This window comes from Siniperca chuatsi, linkage group LG8 (genome assembly GCF_020085105.1).
Source record: "Siniperca chuatsi isolate FFG_IHB_CAS linkage group LG8, ASM2008510v1, whole genome shotgun sequence".
Classification (NCBI taxonomy): domain Eukaryota; kingdom Metazoa; phylum Chordata; class Actinopteri; order Centrarchiformes; family Sinipercidae; genus Siniperca; species Siniperca chuatsi.
The window spans coordinates 23,040,418-23,055,182 of record NC_058049.1 but is presented as its reverse complement, the minus strand read 5'-3'; the positions used below and the strand labels follow the sequence as shown (position 1 = coordinate 23,055,182).

At 40.9% G+C, this 14,765-nt stretch overlaps 1 protein-coding gene across 3 annotated transcripts; it reads left to right on the top strand.

Annotated features, from left to right (window-relative positions):
• The first annotated feature begins 3,874 nt into the window (after positions 1 to 3,874).
• zgc:92242 (uncharacterized protein LOC436899 homolog) lies at positions 3,875 to 13,610 on the top strand. Of its 3 annotated transcripts, none has more exons than XM_044204288.1 (6): positions 3,875 to 4,082; positions 6,691 to 7,143; positions 9,739 to 9,856; positions 10,529 to 10,640; positions 10,737 to 10,968; positions 11,276 to 13,610. In XM_044204288.1, the coding sequence occupies exons 2-6, from the start codon at positions 6,966 to 6,968 to the stop codon at positions 11,443 to 11,445; spliced, it is 810 nt and encodes a 269-aa protein (XP_044060223.1). In that variant the 5' UTR covers positions 3,875 to 4,082; positions 6,691 to 6,965; the 3' UTR covers positions 11,446 to 13,610. The 3 variants fall into 3 exon arrangements, with proteins under 3 accessions (XP_044060223.1, XP_044060225.1, XP_044060224.1); XM_044204290.1 differs by lacking the exon at positions 3,875 to 4,082 and adding an exon at positions 4,824 to 5,076; XM_044204289.1 differs by lacking the exon at positions 3,875 to 4,082 and adding an exon at positions 5,854 to 6,017.
• Positions 13,611 to 14,765: the final 1,155 nt, after the last annotated feature.

Genomic DNA, 14,765 nt, shown 5'->3' with positions numbered 1-14,765 from the left:
ATCTACAGTGAATGCTTGTATTGCTGTATGTGCCTGATAATAGCAGCCTAGCTGCTGTAAAGTCAGCTGAAAACTCATTAAGCAAATTATACAAAAATAGTCAACGTACGGTATAATGGTAGCTCGTTACATTGACCACCCAAGGGTGCGTGGTCCAGCACAGCTTGTTCTGCCAGTTAAATTGCTTTGGGGACTAAAGCACTACTTCTTTGTGGTGTGTTTAACCACATATATCTCTCATGTGAATCCATGCTGATGCACATCCTCTTCACTGAGCAGGCTCCATGTCAGTGGGGTCCATGCATTAAACATGGGGCGGTTGAGGGGAGAACATGTTGGAATACCAATAATTTTGCCATGAAAAATCTGCCCGACTATATTGTTGAATAAGGCCCCCAAAAGCATGATGGGAAGTACAATTTTGTGGTTAAAAGAGAAAACTGACTTCCTCAGCAAGTGCTGTTGGGGTCACTTGAGACATATTGTAATTCAAATGTTTGTATTGTATTTAGATATACAGTAAATTAAAAACAGATATGACGCATATGGAGAAACTGGAACAAGATAGATTGTGCAGATTTGGTCTCAGAAGAGAGCAGAGACTTTTTGAATGCCTCTGCTTGATTTCTGTTTTTGGATGCATGTTTGATATCTGAGGCCAAAGGTCATGGAAAATGTTGTTGAATATGTATTTTTGGTGACTGTCCCCTTATTTGGACTTCAGAGCAGGGTTGGATTAAACTGATTGAGGGGCCCCTGGGTAAAAATGAGCTGTGGGCTTTAATGTATCCCCTCACCCTGTGTTGCCCAATTTACTTATCATCTACAAACTAAAAATGAATATTAAAACTAATAAAAAAGAGAAAGAAGCTTTTTGTGCAGTGTGTGCTGCAGAGCTAAAGGCACTGGAAACTGCCAGACAAGTGGATGGAGTGAATGGCTTTCCTGATTTCAAAATTGCTCAGAACTATTTACATACTGAGAATCAATCCATAAAAAAATATTGCTGATTTATTTTTGGAGTATGACTACAAACATCTTCTCATTTGGCGGTTTTATTCATTGCTCGTCTGCCTTAAAACATTGGGATCCTTATTGACTTGCTATTTTCCCTTCCCCCAGCAGAGGGTGCTGTTCATGCATAATTACCTTTTGAATGTGACCACATGTCTAATCCTCTCCACGTGGATTCACATATAGTGACAATGTCTTAATCACTTCTCGGACTTTCCCAAGGTGTGCTATGCCAAGACAGGGACAGGCCTAAATAACTTGTTCCCTGTAGAAAACTATTTCTTGGTGTCTAATAATTCCTGTTAATTGCACCAGTGGAGGTGTGGTTTAAGGTCTGATTAGAAAAAACAGTCAATTCATTGACCATGTATATAATTAACAGTAGTTAACAACATGCATATGTACACAAATATACAGACAGCTCATCTTAAACTGACAAAGGAAATCCCCTGCTGGTGATTAATGTGTTTATGTTTCACATATGGAGATCACTGTTTTGTTTTCCCCTAGCAGACCTGGCCTTGACCCAGAGGGTAAGAGGAGGAAAAGAGACTGTGTGTTTGCTTATGTATGCATGCTCTTACTTTTATCTTTTTGAGAAGCACAAGAGTAAGTGAAACCCAACAAAAATGCCCTCACTCTGACCAATTTACCGTAAATCAGGGTTATTACTGGGCGAAAGGTAAGGTTGAGGGCTATGGTTACACCTGGGGTTATGGTAAGAAATCAGGTCTATTGAGGTGGACATTAAATTTAGGTTTAGATTTGGGGTTCGAAGTTAACTTTAGGCTTAAATGGAGGCTGTTTCATTAGATTGTTGGCTACGTTTAGAGTTAACCTTAGGATTGTTTTAAGGAATTGTAACTGACTCCAAAATAAAGGTCAAAAACAGCCGAACAAAGCTGTGTGTATTCATGTGTCCGTGTGTGAAGACCTTGACTTTTCTGTCCTGATACCAGTGACAAACTGAGAGACAAACAGGTGGGTGTCTGGTATCACTGAAACACTGTATTGACTGATGACAGCTGTGGTTTCATTTTGCACAATGCCAAGTGTAGTGGAAGTTTGGGGTAAACCTCACTGAACTGATAACAGCTTGTTGTTTTCACTCCAACTGAAACAAACCAAAAGTCTGTTCTAAGTTTTGATGATTTTTTAAAATGACCTTTTCTTAATCCTGCATTTGTTAGTTATCATATACGTAGTTAGTGCAGAAGTTTTTTAAGACAATGCATTATATTCATACTCACGGTTACACATTTCACAGTTGACTTTTGTAGCTGGTATATAATATAAAGCTCGTCTAAATATCTAGCACTACAATTTAACACAGGGATAAAGTCGGGACTCAACCTTTCTTACCATTTTACAGTGTGAAGAATCATCTTGCGAGGTTTATGATACAAATCCTGATGCTTAAAGCGTGACTATGTAACTTCTGAAAGAAGAATACATTTTTACAAATGAAAAGTTAGATTCATAAGCGATAAAATGCAAGCGTGTGCAACTAAATCCACTCAGGGGTTTTTCGGCTACAGTCCTACCTGACCATTAGCCTAGCATACATTGGCTGATGTTAGCTAATGTTAGCTTACTTTACTGCTCAACTGACATTACTGACTCTGTTTGCTGACTTCATAACTTGGTAATGCTATTTTAATGGTCCATAATTTCCAAATAATATACTAAAAAAGACTAAGTTGGTACTAATTCTAAAGAAAAAAGCCTAAAATAGTGTAACCCAAAGAGTCTTTTAGACAGCGAACAAAAGGTCGGCTGAACATGCAAAGATGTTTAATTTGTCTACAGGCAAACGTACAATTCAACAAATGCGGGAGATAAAGTTTTAAATAATAAATGATAAATAAAATGTATTTCTTTGTAAATCGTTTTTTTTTTCCATGGGAAAAACTTTAGTGCCAAATGACAAAGTTCTTTCTAGGAAACCACCATGAATCATAAATAACAGACCCGTAAAATAAAGGTAACCCTCTTTGCTAGTTGTGCTACTCTTACGTTATTCTGCTATGCCGTTTAGCATACGATACAGTCTTGCTTTGGGTGAAACTGTTGCCTTCACTTGTCATGTGTACTGCAAACATCAAGTACCTACTGAAACTAAAGAAAACACAATGGAAGTGAAGGAGGAGCAGCAAATACGTACAAGAAGATTTCATTTACTGTAAACACCCACATGGCCCAGACAGGTAAGCCAAAATCCGGAGACAGGTAAGCCGTCTACATATGAATTGAATACATTCTGATGTTATTAGCTATAATTACTCAGAGGCCTGTGACTGACATTTACTCCACCCAACTGGACTCATCTAATTTTGCACCACAACACAATGACTGCCGGCATGATAAGTGTGTCAACAACCTGTTGACGGAAAAAACCCGTGGAATAGATATCCAGATTCCTTCCTGCACATGTGGTGTTGCGGTTAATGGTTTCATACAAAGCCGGCAGGACTTCCCGGAGCAAGGAAGAGAAAGAAGGGGGGTAAACACAGCTATGCAGAGGCTGTCAGTCAGATAGAACTGAAACAGTGAATACAGAAAAAGACTGAGAACACAGCCTGTCAGGGGAAATTAAATTCATAGCGCCCTTGAACATAGTTAAATGTCACAAGGCAGCAGATTAGAAGCATTAAACTATGAAGTTATTTATAGCAATGGATACACAGTAGGCTATATAAATGGGGAAACATTTGTACTTAATAATATTTAACCAACTGCTGTTATTGTATTTCTTTGTAGCATTGTAGCAATGTAAATAAGAGAAGATAAGAAAGTGAAGCAGAGAGAAGGAAGGAGGAAGGAGGAGGGAAAAAGATAAATGCAGTGATGTCAGTCCGTCCCACTCCTATTCAGTACAAATGCAGCAGAGCAGGGCTGAGCCTGCATACCACTGCTGCTGACGACTGACCTGATCCCACACACACACACACACACAAAAAGGCACACTCTTGCACACTCTCATGTCACACACGCTCATCATACCACACTCACAGAGGCGCTGAAACTCAGACCAGTGCTGGGAGATGCTACCGGCTGGCAACCGCTGAGTAAGTCCACTTTCCCTCCTGCGTACTCTTCTTTCTTTCTCTGTCTGTCTTTGTTGTGATTGCCATTCTACGGCCCGTCTAAGTTCATTTATCTCTCACACTCTCCTCTGTCGCTGTGAAATGGCCAGTGTTTTCTCAGACTGAGAGACTTTTCAAACTTTTCTCTCAGTATGCCATGCACATACCTTTCGCTCCTCTCCCTGCCTTTCTTTCTTTTCTCTGCATGTGAGCGGAGGCAGAAGCAAATCCTGGACCTATTTGCATGTTGGCGCAGAGCCAGACCTGCATGCCTTTATATTTGAATAACAGAGTTGAGAGTATGGATGTTGATCCGCTACATTCTCATTTTGTTCTTGTGTGATTTCTGTTTTCCGAGGTGTCTGTCTGGGTTGTTACTGTCTGTGATTAGTTTGGCATGTTTATGTCTTCATTTTAATCATTCTTTTGTGCTGCCATGCCTGAGTTCAAATGTGCACAGTTAATTATAGGAGCTGTTATGCAGGTATAAGACTGCTCCGAGGTGTGATTCTTTTATAGAAAAATTGAGCAATTTGCCACTGAGTAGGCTGTTTGGAGGTAAATCGTCAAGCCAGGTCTTGTTTATTTGTTATTGCTCTTAGTCACAGAGTCTTAAAGGGCTTCACAACTCCTACATTACGAAACAATGAATGAAAACACACCCCCTTCCACCTTTAGACAATAGACACTGAACAAGAACATGGATCACAAAAACCTCACTTGGAAAAGCTATTGAAAGAGACTTGAGAAGTGCTGTACACAGTTGATGAATGAATGGATGCTGATTCTAAGACTAGTAGTGCAAGTCAGCTGTCTATATATTTAAAAGTAAATGAATTGAAACTACAGCAAGCTTAGAGTTTGGCTAAAGTTTTACTACTTAAATAAGAAGATTAGAAACGGTGAACGGAGAACCTGGTGCCTGGTTCAGAGATTTACGAGCGGCTGCGTTTTTAATACCACAACATAATTCATTGTAAGTATCCGTACAATATCTATTTAAAGCAAGATGTTCTTTGTCTCTCTTAAAGTGATAGTTTGACATTTTGGGAAATTCGCTTATTTGCTTTATTGCCAAGAGTTAGAGGAGAAGATCAATACCACTCTCATTTCTCTATGATAAATATGAAGTTACAGCCAGGAGATGGTTAGTTTAGCTTCGCACAAAGACTGGAAACAGGCAACAAGGTTCATAACCCCCCGGTTAAACCTCAATCTGTCATTTTTACACTTGGGTTGCTGTACAGATTAAACTATATAAGATATAACGTGTTACTCAGTGAGCTTTTGACGTGCTGGATTTTGTTTATCCAAGGACAGAGCCAGGCTAGATGTTTTCCAATCTTTATGCTAAGCTAAGCTAAATGTCTCCCAGTTGTATAGCTTCATATTTAGTGCGCAGACATTCTCATGTAACTCAAATGACCCCATTTCCCAAAATGTCATTAATATTTTTCACACTTTTGCATTCAGTTCTGCATCAGCTGTTAAAGGCATACAGTTATTGTTTTGCTGCTCAGTTTAGGCTAAAACTATAGAATTATCCAAGTACAAGTCTAGTATGAGGTTTAGTATAATTCTATGGTTCGACATCTGCCACGCCCGAAACACTAACTTAAAGGGTGATATTTCACTTTTGTCAGCGTCTACTGCTTTACTGTAATATTAGACCGCCCTTAACTGCAGATTGTTGAACTGTTATCACAGACACAAACCCCATTGGCTCCTGCTCAGCGACACACTGTTTCACATCTTTCAAAAGTGTGTATGGGGTGGAGACTGCTCTTATGCTGTGTTTCCACTCACAGTTTAAGGTGAAGGTTGTTAGCTAGAATTTTGCTCTTGAGGACTTCCTGACTGAGTTATAACTACCTGGACAGGCTGTTGATGTCTATCTGTTTCACGTGTGTTGATAAGGTACTAAAGAGTGGCGTGTGTGTGTGTATCCGTGTGTGAGAGAGAGACAGAGAGAGCTACTGTTAATGCAAAAATTCAACATAACTATAGCAGTCTCTAGCTCTCTATCTGTGTCTGTTACCCCCAGATAGCAGTCATTAACGCCCTATATGTATGAATGTGTGTTTGTGTGTGTGGGTGTATCATGTTCTGATATCCCAGTGGGGACTTTATCCGGAATGCACACTAACCCGTGGAAGACTGAGGTCCCCACGGGTAGAGACTGCTTTTTGAGAGTTAAGAATTGGTTTTAGGGTACAGGTTACAATTAGGGTAAGGTTAGGGTAAGGGGCTAGGGAAAGCATAATGTCAATGACCCCCCCAGGGGGATAGTGAAACAAACGTGTGTGTGTGTGTGTGTGTGTGTTGAAATACTGAACCTGCCCCTGTTTGCCTTTCAGTGTTTGAAAGCACAGCGGCATTCTCACTGCCTACTGTATGCAGAGTCAACACTGCATACACACATACACCAACACACACACATACATTTGGCATTGTGGCTTATTTGCCTAGGGCCTATTGTATTCTGCCAGCCAGAACAGGATTGAATGGAGGGGAACAAAACAATACAGTAGATATAATCTCTCTCTCTCTCTCTCTCTCTCTCTCTCTCTCTCTGTAAAAACCACAACAGCAACCTTCGAGCTCAGTTGATCCGGACACACTGTGCCTTCACCTCCAGAGAGCCCGACACACTCCTACTGCACCGAGGAAGAGCACTTGACAGAGGACACTGCAGTGACCTCCAGCAGTTAGACTGCACCTGATCCCACATCCTTCAAAGCAAAGGGAACCTGACTCTGGAGCAGGAAAAAGGAGCGATCATACCCCACCGCTGAAACACAACCCACTGGACGGAGAGACAGAGGGGCTGACGGCCGTCTCTATCACCCTGGGAAAAGAGGCAAGATGCTGGCTAAAATCCTTGAGGACATGTGGGTGGAGCCCGAGGTGCTGGAGGCCCTCAGCGAGGAGCAGAAGAGGATCCTCTTCCTGAAGATGAGAGAGGAGCAGGTACGCCGCTGGAGAGAGCGGGAGGAAAAGGAGGAGAAGGAACGAAGAGACAACAACACCAGGCCAAAGAAAGGTAGAGTGCAACACTGGCTTAACTGTACTGGTTACACTGGTGGGAAGTACGCTACATAGGGAACACACGCATCTCATTCCATGTCACTATTGTATGAATATGATTTCCAGTAAAGCAACATGTTTTGTAGCAGGAAGGAACAAGGTTTCTGGGTAATGTGGCCTTCATGCTGACTAACAATAACATAACTCTGACATGAGGTTAAAGCTGCTAGCTTCGCTAACAGTAAAACACCAGGGTGTCACAACTAATTTGACAATAATGCACTGACAAAATTACAGACTGCAGTGCATTTACAACTATCTGTACCTTCAATCAGATATTTCTTCAGCATGCAAATATTTAAGATTATACGTAAAATCTCCTTTAGCAATTGTTGGGAAATGTGCTTCTTTGGTTTCTTGTCGAGATTTAGAGTAGAAGATTAGTACCACGCTCATATCTGTCCTTACAAATAAGGCTACATCCTGCAGCTGGTTAGCTTAGCTTCAGCATAAAGACTGTAAACGGGGAAACAGCTAGCTTAGTTCTGACTGAGGGTGACAAAATCCACCTACCAGCACATCTAAAGCTAAATAATTAACACATTTATCTTGTTTATTTAATCCATATTACAACCGAAGTGTAAAAACGAAAAGTTGGGGCACCCCGGTAGTTCACCTGGTAGAGCACGCACACCAAGAGTCTGCAGCGACTCGGGTTCAAATCCAGCCCGTGGCCCTTTGCTGCATGTCATCCCCTCTCTCTCCCACATCTCCTGTCTCTCTTCAGCTGTTCCTACCAAAAATAAAGGCAAAAAGCCTAAAAAAAAAAATTAAAAAAAAGTTGCAGTTTGCAGGGGTTTTTTGCCGGACTATTTCTTGGGTGGGCACAGTGACTTTTTACAACTAATTAATGTTGGGCAGAAATCTTGTAAACTCTACACATCCTCTCACCCTCTCAGGTTTCCAGTCTGATTAATGTGTTTGAATTACACCCAAAGTAATCTTTTCATTGCTCTGTCAGTAGTCCATGTGACCGCCTGCTCTGCCTTTCTATCATACTCATTTCACACACCCTTCCTCCATTTAAGGTGTTTATCTGACTCACTGAGACCCTATCACCTCCACTGGTTCTGCTGCACAAAGAGAGTGTGTGTGTGTGTGTGTGTGTGTGTGTGACAGACAGCCTCTATCACCGCCAGTTGAATCGTTCTACGGGCTGAAAGCTGAATAAGATTGAGTAAGCCCTGTGGTTTGGGGCGTCGCCACGCTTTAAAAGACTTATTAAGTTACCGTCTTTGTTTACCCAATCTCTGCCATGTCACCTGAGAGGTGGCCGAGTGTGTGCTGTCTGTGTGTTTGCATTACACAACACACAATCCAGTTAGACGTCTTTCATTCTTTGTTTGTTGTTAAATCATTACGTGTACATGCATGCCTATAAATGTCACATAAATACACAACTAAACCTTACCTGGATTTCTTTTGTGCTGCATTTCTGGTTAATCTGTAGGTGTGGTAGTAAAAAAAAAATCAGTTATGGAAATAGCCTCTATGTTTTATAATCACAGTTATAACTCAGGTGTATGAACATAAAGGTGTTGCACAGACAGACCAGGACTTATGTCAGAGACGGTCTTTGGTCAGGTGACATCAGACTGAGACGTCTACACAATGCAGCCTTATGGACTGGGTGACTGTACACAAACACAAGTCATTCCCTAAAATATGAACAGAAACAGAGCTGCCTTTGTTAGCTGGTTTCTAAGAAATCTGAATAGTCAGCTCTCTGTTAGGAGGTGATTGTTTCTATGGGCTCCTACAGTGTCTGTTCATTGAGCCTACTGTATCTTTTAAAGGGTAAATCTGCATTGAATTCCAATTGGCAGAAAGCTACTGCTGTACAACACTTTGAGGATTTAAATTATCAAGCCACACCCCCATCAGTGATGTCATGGCAGGTGATTCACCTTTCTGTACTTTCTTGGAAAACACCTGTTGTCACACAAAGGGGAGTGGGTTTTTTCTGCCTACTGTGTCATGATGAGGTAACAACTAGAAATACCCTGTTTTCCAGGATGTGCGTGGAATTTATTTCTGTATGACATTATTGCAGAATGTATTAATTTTTATTTAATTAGAAATATAAATTGATATTGTTATTGGTATAATTCATTTTCAAAGAGAGAATGAAAGAGTTTTGCTCCTCAATTCAGCCGATGCAGTGTGTAACAAAACTAAATGCTGAACTAGACTATTCTCGTCAGCTGTTATCAATATCCTGCTATGAGTAATGCTTTGCTTTTAAAAAACACAATGACTTTACTCCAATGGAAAGACAGAAAAAGGCAGTGGAAGAGAGGGCACGACTGGGGAACAGCTGAACAGCAGGAGAGGACAAACTCTATTGCTGTTGTGTGAGGTTTCCCAAGCTCTATACTTATAGGACAGCACCACCTTCTGGACAAAAGCCAGAATAACAATTTATGAGACGACTGCTTTTATCAGAATCGTGCTGAGAGAAAGTACCTGACGCTCTGAGATGAAAATATATCTCAAGTAAGCTCTCCATTTAAAAAAAATTAATAAATCTTTTCTTCCCCCCCTCCTCCAGCTTTCAATAAACATGTGAGGTGGCTGCTCGGTCGGGACGGAGACGTGAGCGTCAGTGTGATCGGAGACGTGGACGAGTTCAGGTCCTCCAAACTTCTCCAGAGCCTCGTGAACAACAGGTAGACACAAAAAGCCCCACAAAGAACACTGATTGACTGATTTGAGCTTTTTGGCATTGACCTAAATATGATTAGGGAGTATAAAAGCAGACTGTGTAACAACAGTAATCTTTTGCGGGCTGTTGTTGTTATTGTAGAAGTCACAGAGCCACTTTGTTTTGCAGTTGGTGTTTTAATTAATTAACTAGTGCAAAACAGTAGTAAATAAACAGTAGACCGTAAATCCAATTCAACACCTCCACCATGTGTAGGCCGAACCAAACATATTCAAAGAATGATAAACTCTTGCATACAGTAAATAATGAGCTTTATTAGGGTTTTCGTTATTTCAACAGGACATACAAGTATTTTTCATAAGTGCATTGTTGTTGGGTTTTTTGAGCGATGGACTGACAGCGTCTGGTAGCTCATCCACCAGTGCAACATGTTTCTGAACGAACACACAAGAACACACACCTTAATAAAGCCTTTGGTCCCTTCAACAAATTACATAACTCTGACAGTCTTTGATAAGATGAACAGTGAACCAAAGAGTTTCAGTCAGCTAGCCGTCTCCTCGTCCCAATTGGATTATAGAAGTTATTTTCCATATGACTAACTGGAGAATTGATTCAAAGGTTAGGACTTCTCTCTGTGGGACTAAAAAAAAAAATGGATGTCTTTGTCTTCCAGAGTCCACAGTGATAATATGAATGGCATCCAGACAGCGGACTTGCTGCCAGGAAGAGAGGCCCAGCAGCTCGGCTTTAAAGAAGACATCCAGCTGTCCCTCACAGATGTTAGCGTGAGTTCACGTTGTTTTGTATGTGGGTGTGAAGGGAGAGTAAGAGGAACAGTGTATCAGAGTCTTACCATCACATTGCGTCCTACTTACGCACAGGACGGCCCAGCTTCACCGAACGGCCAGTTATCTGAGGAGGACATGGACTCCTGCAGCGCTGACGACGACCCGAAGGACCCCGCCGAGGACAGCGACAGCGAGTCAGGCAGCAGCTCGGACAACCACGGCGACTGGACTCCTCTCTACAGGCCCCATCTTAGTAGCCATGGCAACCAGCCGCCACTCAAAGCCCAGCTGCCAGACACGGAGAGGGCCGGCCCACAGGACAGAGGTGACAAAACAAAAGAGGAGGGAGGAGGTGGAGAGAAAACTGATTTGGGTGTTTTTGTGATAAATGTAAAAGTCTATAATACTAATTTACTGATTCTAATTAGGTACCTATAAAGGTAGAAATACTCCCACACTGTAAATATACGCCATTACAAGAGAAAGTCCTGCAAAAAAAGAAAAAAAACTATTGAACAGCAAAAGTACTTACATATCAAAAGAAAGTATAAGAAGAATAAGAATCAGGAACATCTAGACGTGATATTACTCAGATTTTGTGAATTCACATTGTTCCTTTCTCCCCTTCTCAGAGATTGTGTGCTGTGAAGAGAAAAAGTCTGAACATGGAGGTCGCGTGGCGCAGCTCAGGAAGGCATTCACTGACGATCCTCGCACCAGCACACCGCCTGCCTACACCAAACCTCCTTTACCTGCCAAACCTGCTCACCTACAGAAAAGAAGCACACCCTTGATTCATTAAGACTGAAGGTGTGTCCAGCCTGCTACAAGACAACGCTTGACCCCAAAGAGGCAGAGACTACTGCACTGAGTGTAATAAGCCCCGGCGGACAAAAATGGCTCATTTAGACACTGTTGGTCCAGGCTGAGGCCACATACATTGGAAGAAAAGGATCCTTACTTGAACCTGAGCGGTGAACTGAGATACACTTTGTCAGGCCTCGATTCAAGGGCCGACCTACAGACAGAGAGACGTCTGGGGGGTGGAGCGAGAGAAAGACTTGAAAGCTTTTGAACTGAAGTCAACCTGAATGATAAAAACGAAGCAGCTTTGATGTTGCTGAGTTCAAATACGCTCACATAGTTTCTGTGATTGACAGGCAGACGCAGAGAGAGAGATGTCCAGAGAGACACACACGCACAGACTACTGACTACAGGTGAAAAAAGTTCACCTGTAAAATGAGTGTTAGTTTTATTATTCACATGTCATAAGCAGAGGTTATTGGGAAATTGGATTTACTGGATACAAATCATATTCAGGTCCTTCTGTACTGTAGTAAATGTAGTCAATGTAACTTGTCACTGTACTGTTTTAACACTGACTTTCACCAGCGCTGACAACATCTTCATGCAGTATATCAGCAGCAATCACAATGGTGCCGGGGTCTTGGGGATAAAATAAAAGAATACTAGTGCAGTATTTGGACAGTGACACAGTTTTAATGATGCTGTTAATAAGAAACAATAACTATGAGGTTAAATAGCTGACTCATATATTAACAGTGAGGGTGTTTACATCCACAGGAACTGAGGAATTGTAGCTCTTTTTATTATCTATTATATTTATACTTTGGTTCAGACTGAAATATCTCAACTACTATTGGATGGATTACCATGACATTTTGCACAGACATTCATGTTAACCAGAGGATGAATCCTACTGACTTTGGTGATCCCCTGACGTTTTCTCTAGCGCCACCATCTGGTCCAATACTTTGGTTTATGACAAAGTACCTCAGCTGCATTTATGTTTAGTGCTAATGCCCAGATATTAGCATTCCAACGCATTAGCATTGTCATTGTGAGCATGTTAGCATGCTGAAAGGAGCATTTAGCTCAAATCATGGCTGTAGATTCTCAGTCTTGTTCTACAAAGTGCCCTGATTTTAGTGGACCAAGTTATTATATTTAACTGACCTTGTAAATAAAGTTATTATATTTAACTGACCTTGTAAATAAAGTTATTATATTTAATTCGCCGTGTAGGTTAATTGGAAATAGCAGTTTTTAAAAAAAATGCTTATCACAAGGTCCACTTGCATGGTTTTTCCAGAGCTTTTCATCCACATCTCACATCTGATGTCATGTGAACGAAAATCCATACTTAGGTCACATGATAACAACTAAACCATCTCCATGACAACTGATACCACAATATGTGGCTGAAAGCTGTGGAAACCATGTAAGTGGACCTTGTGATGAGATGTTTTTTTTTTGTCAAACATCAAATTTAATATTTTGTTGCAAATCCTACGACCCAGAGACATCAACAGACACTTCCATTGTTAGCATCTTCACATCTAGTGAAACACATGATCAGTTGGACTGAGGTCAGTTGATAGAGCATGGTCAGGTGATGGACTTGGCTAGGCAAGAAAATTACACTTTTTGGACCTTAAAACCTGCTATGGAGGGACTGTGTATAAAAAGAGCTCCTTTGCTGTTCAGCCAACAAGGATTTGAACACCCTCACACACTCCTACAGCTTTGAGTCAGCACTTTAACATTATTGTTTCATTTCGATTCTAGTGTCCTAGAGTACAGGCCTAAAAGAATGGAAAAAGGTGTCGCTGGATAAATATTTACAGACTGCACTGTATAGCTCTAAAGGGACATCAGATGCAAGAAACTGCAGAAAAATACTAAATCATTCTTGTAAGAACGTGTTACCATGGGAGATGTAACAGTACTTCATTTTTAAGGGTTGGAGTGTTTGAGCTGTAGTTACTACCTAACCATTGGGTCACATATTCCCATTACTTGGTCACTAATTTCCTGCTAAAACTCTGCTCCTGCTGACACACTTTTATTTTACCTTCTATTTGTATTTGTATTTGCCTAAGGAGTTTATATGTCTTTTGTTGGTGTGAAAAAGAACAAATTAATTAGTAAACTCAAAGACTTGATCTTGTTTTTTTTTTGCATCACAGTTGAGTCTGTTCATATGGTTACAGTGTGCATTCCGTATGGGGGTGGTTGCTGATTGGGGAAGACACAGAAGTTGTTGATGGCGGCCACTTACACAATGATTATCTATTCAGTGGGATGCGTCACAAAACAGCCCATCAGAGATCAAACAGAGAGCACAGAAAGCTGATTAGCATGTGGTTTAGACTGAGACAGAGGGCGCGACGCTTGGGGAGACAGAGCCAGGTCACGGGAAGCAACATGTCAGAGTCAACTCAATAAAAGTCCTTGCATTCCCTCACCGCCTGCACACACCCTCAGCCGCAGCGTATGTGCTTCTGTATGTGAATGAAGAGCGTGTGTGTGTGTGTGTGTGTGTGTCTGTCCACCCATATATCTTGAATCATGTGACTTGACACGAGCAGTCATGCACAGTGTGAAAAGCCCCGCTATATATAGTAGGACAGTGTTGGGTTTCCCCGCAAAGCATTGTAGGAGCCCGCTCATCTTTGTCCCAAAAGAAAATGCATGTATCTACTGTAGGTGTTAAGAGTCTACTGGTGCTCCTGTTTATTTTCTGCCCAGTCTGAAAGGTGATATTAGGACACAAGAAGCACTTAAGTTTGTGCTCTTCATGTGTTTACTAAGCACCTGTATGACAGTAAACTTCAAAGATTATAACAACAAGGGTTAGATACTGTATATCTGAGACCAATAAAACATCTTATCTCCTTTTCTGAATGAAGTCACTGTGAAGAGATATAATGAGTCAGGAGATCAGTTAGAAGCTCTGTACACCTCAGTAGTGATATCATTAGATTTGACACTAAAGGACAATGGTTTTCTAATTTGTAACCTCCACGGTTTACCATGATGGTAAATTAATGTGTAAAATTCAGGATGTAACCAGATAAAAAGTTTAAAGCGTTTAACTGTTAATGTGAGCATAAAATTCAAGTCAAGAATTGTGTATTTGGTCACCAAGTGTACAGTGTTTTCTTTCTCAAATGTAGTAAATGTTCAACTTCCGAACATTAATAACAATTTTAGTAATACGTTATAATAGTGTACACTGACAAATGTATATAACTTAAATAATAAAACCGCTCATATTTCCAAACATTAAAGAGTCTTACAAATTACACAGCCTATTT

What these genes read in the sequence shown, in the direction of transcription:
- zgc:92242 (XM_044204288.1), top strand. Translation starts at nt 6,966, where the DNA reads ATGCTGGCTAAAATCCTTGAGGACATGTGGGTGGAGCCCGAGGTGCTG. An exon ending in CAGAGCCTCGTGAACAACAG is followed by an intron (nt 9,857 to 10,528) that starts GTAGACACAAAA and finishes TTTGTCTTCCAG; the next exon opens with AGTCCACAGTGATAATATGA. An exon ending in GGCCGGCCCACAGGACAGAG is followed by an intron (nt 10,969 to 11,275) that starts GTGACAAAACAA and finishes TCCCCTTCTCAG; the next exon opens with AGATTGTGTGCTGTGAAGAG.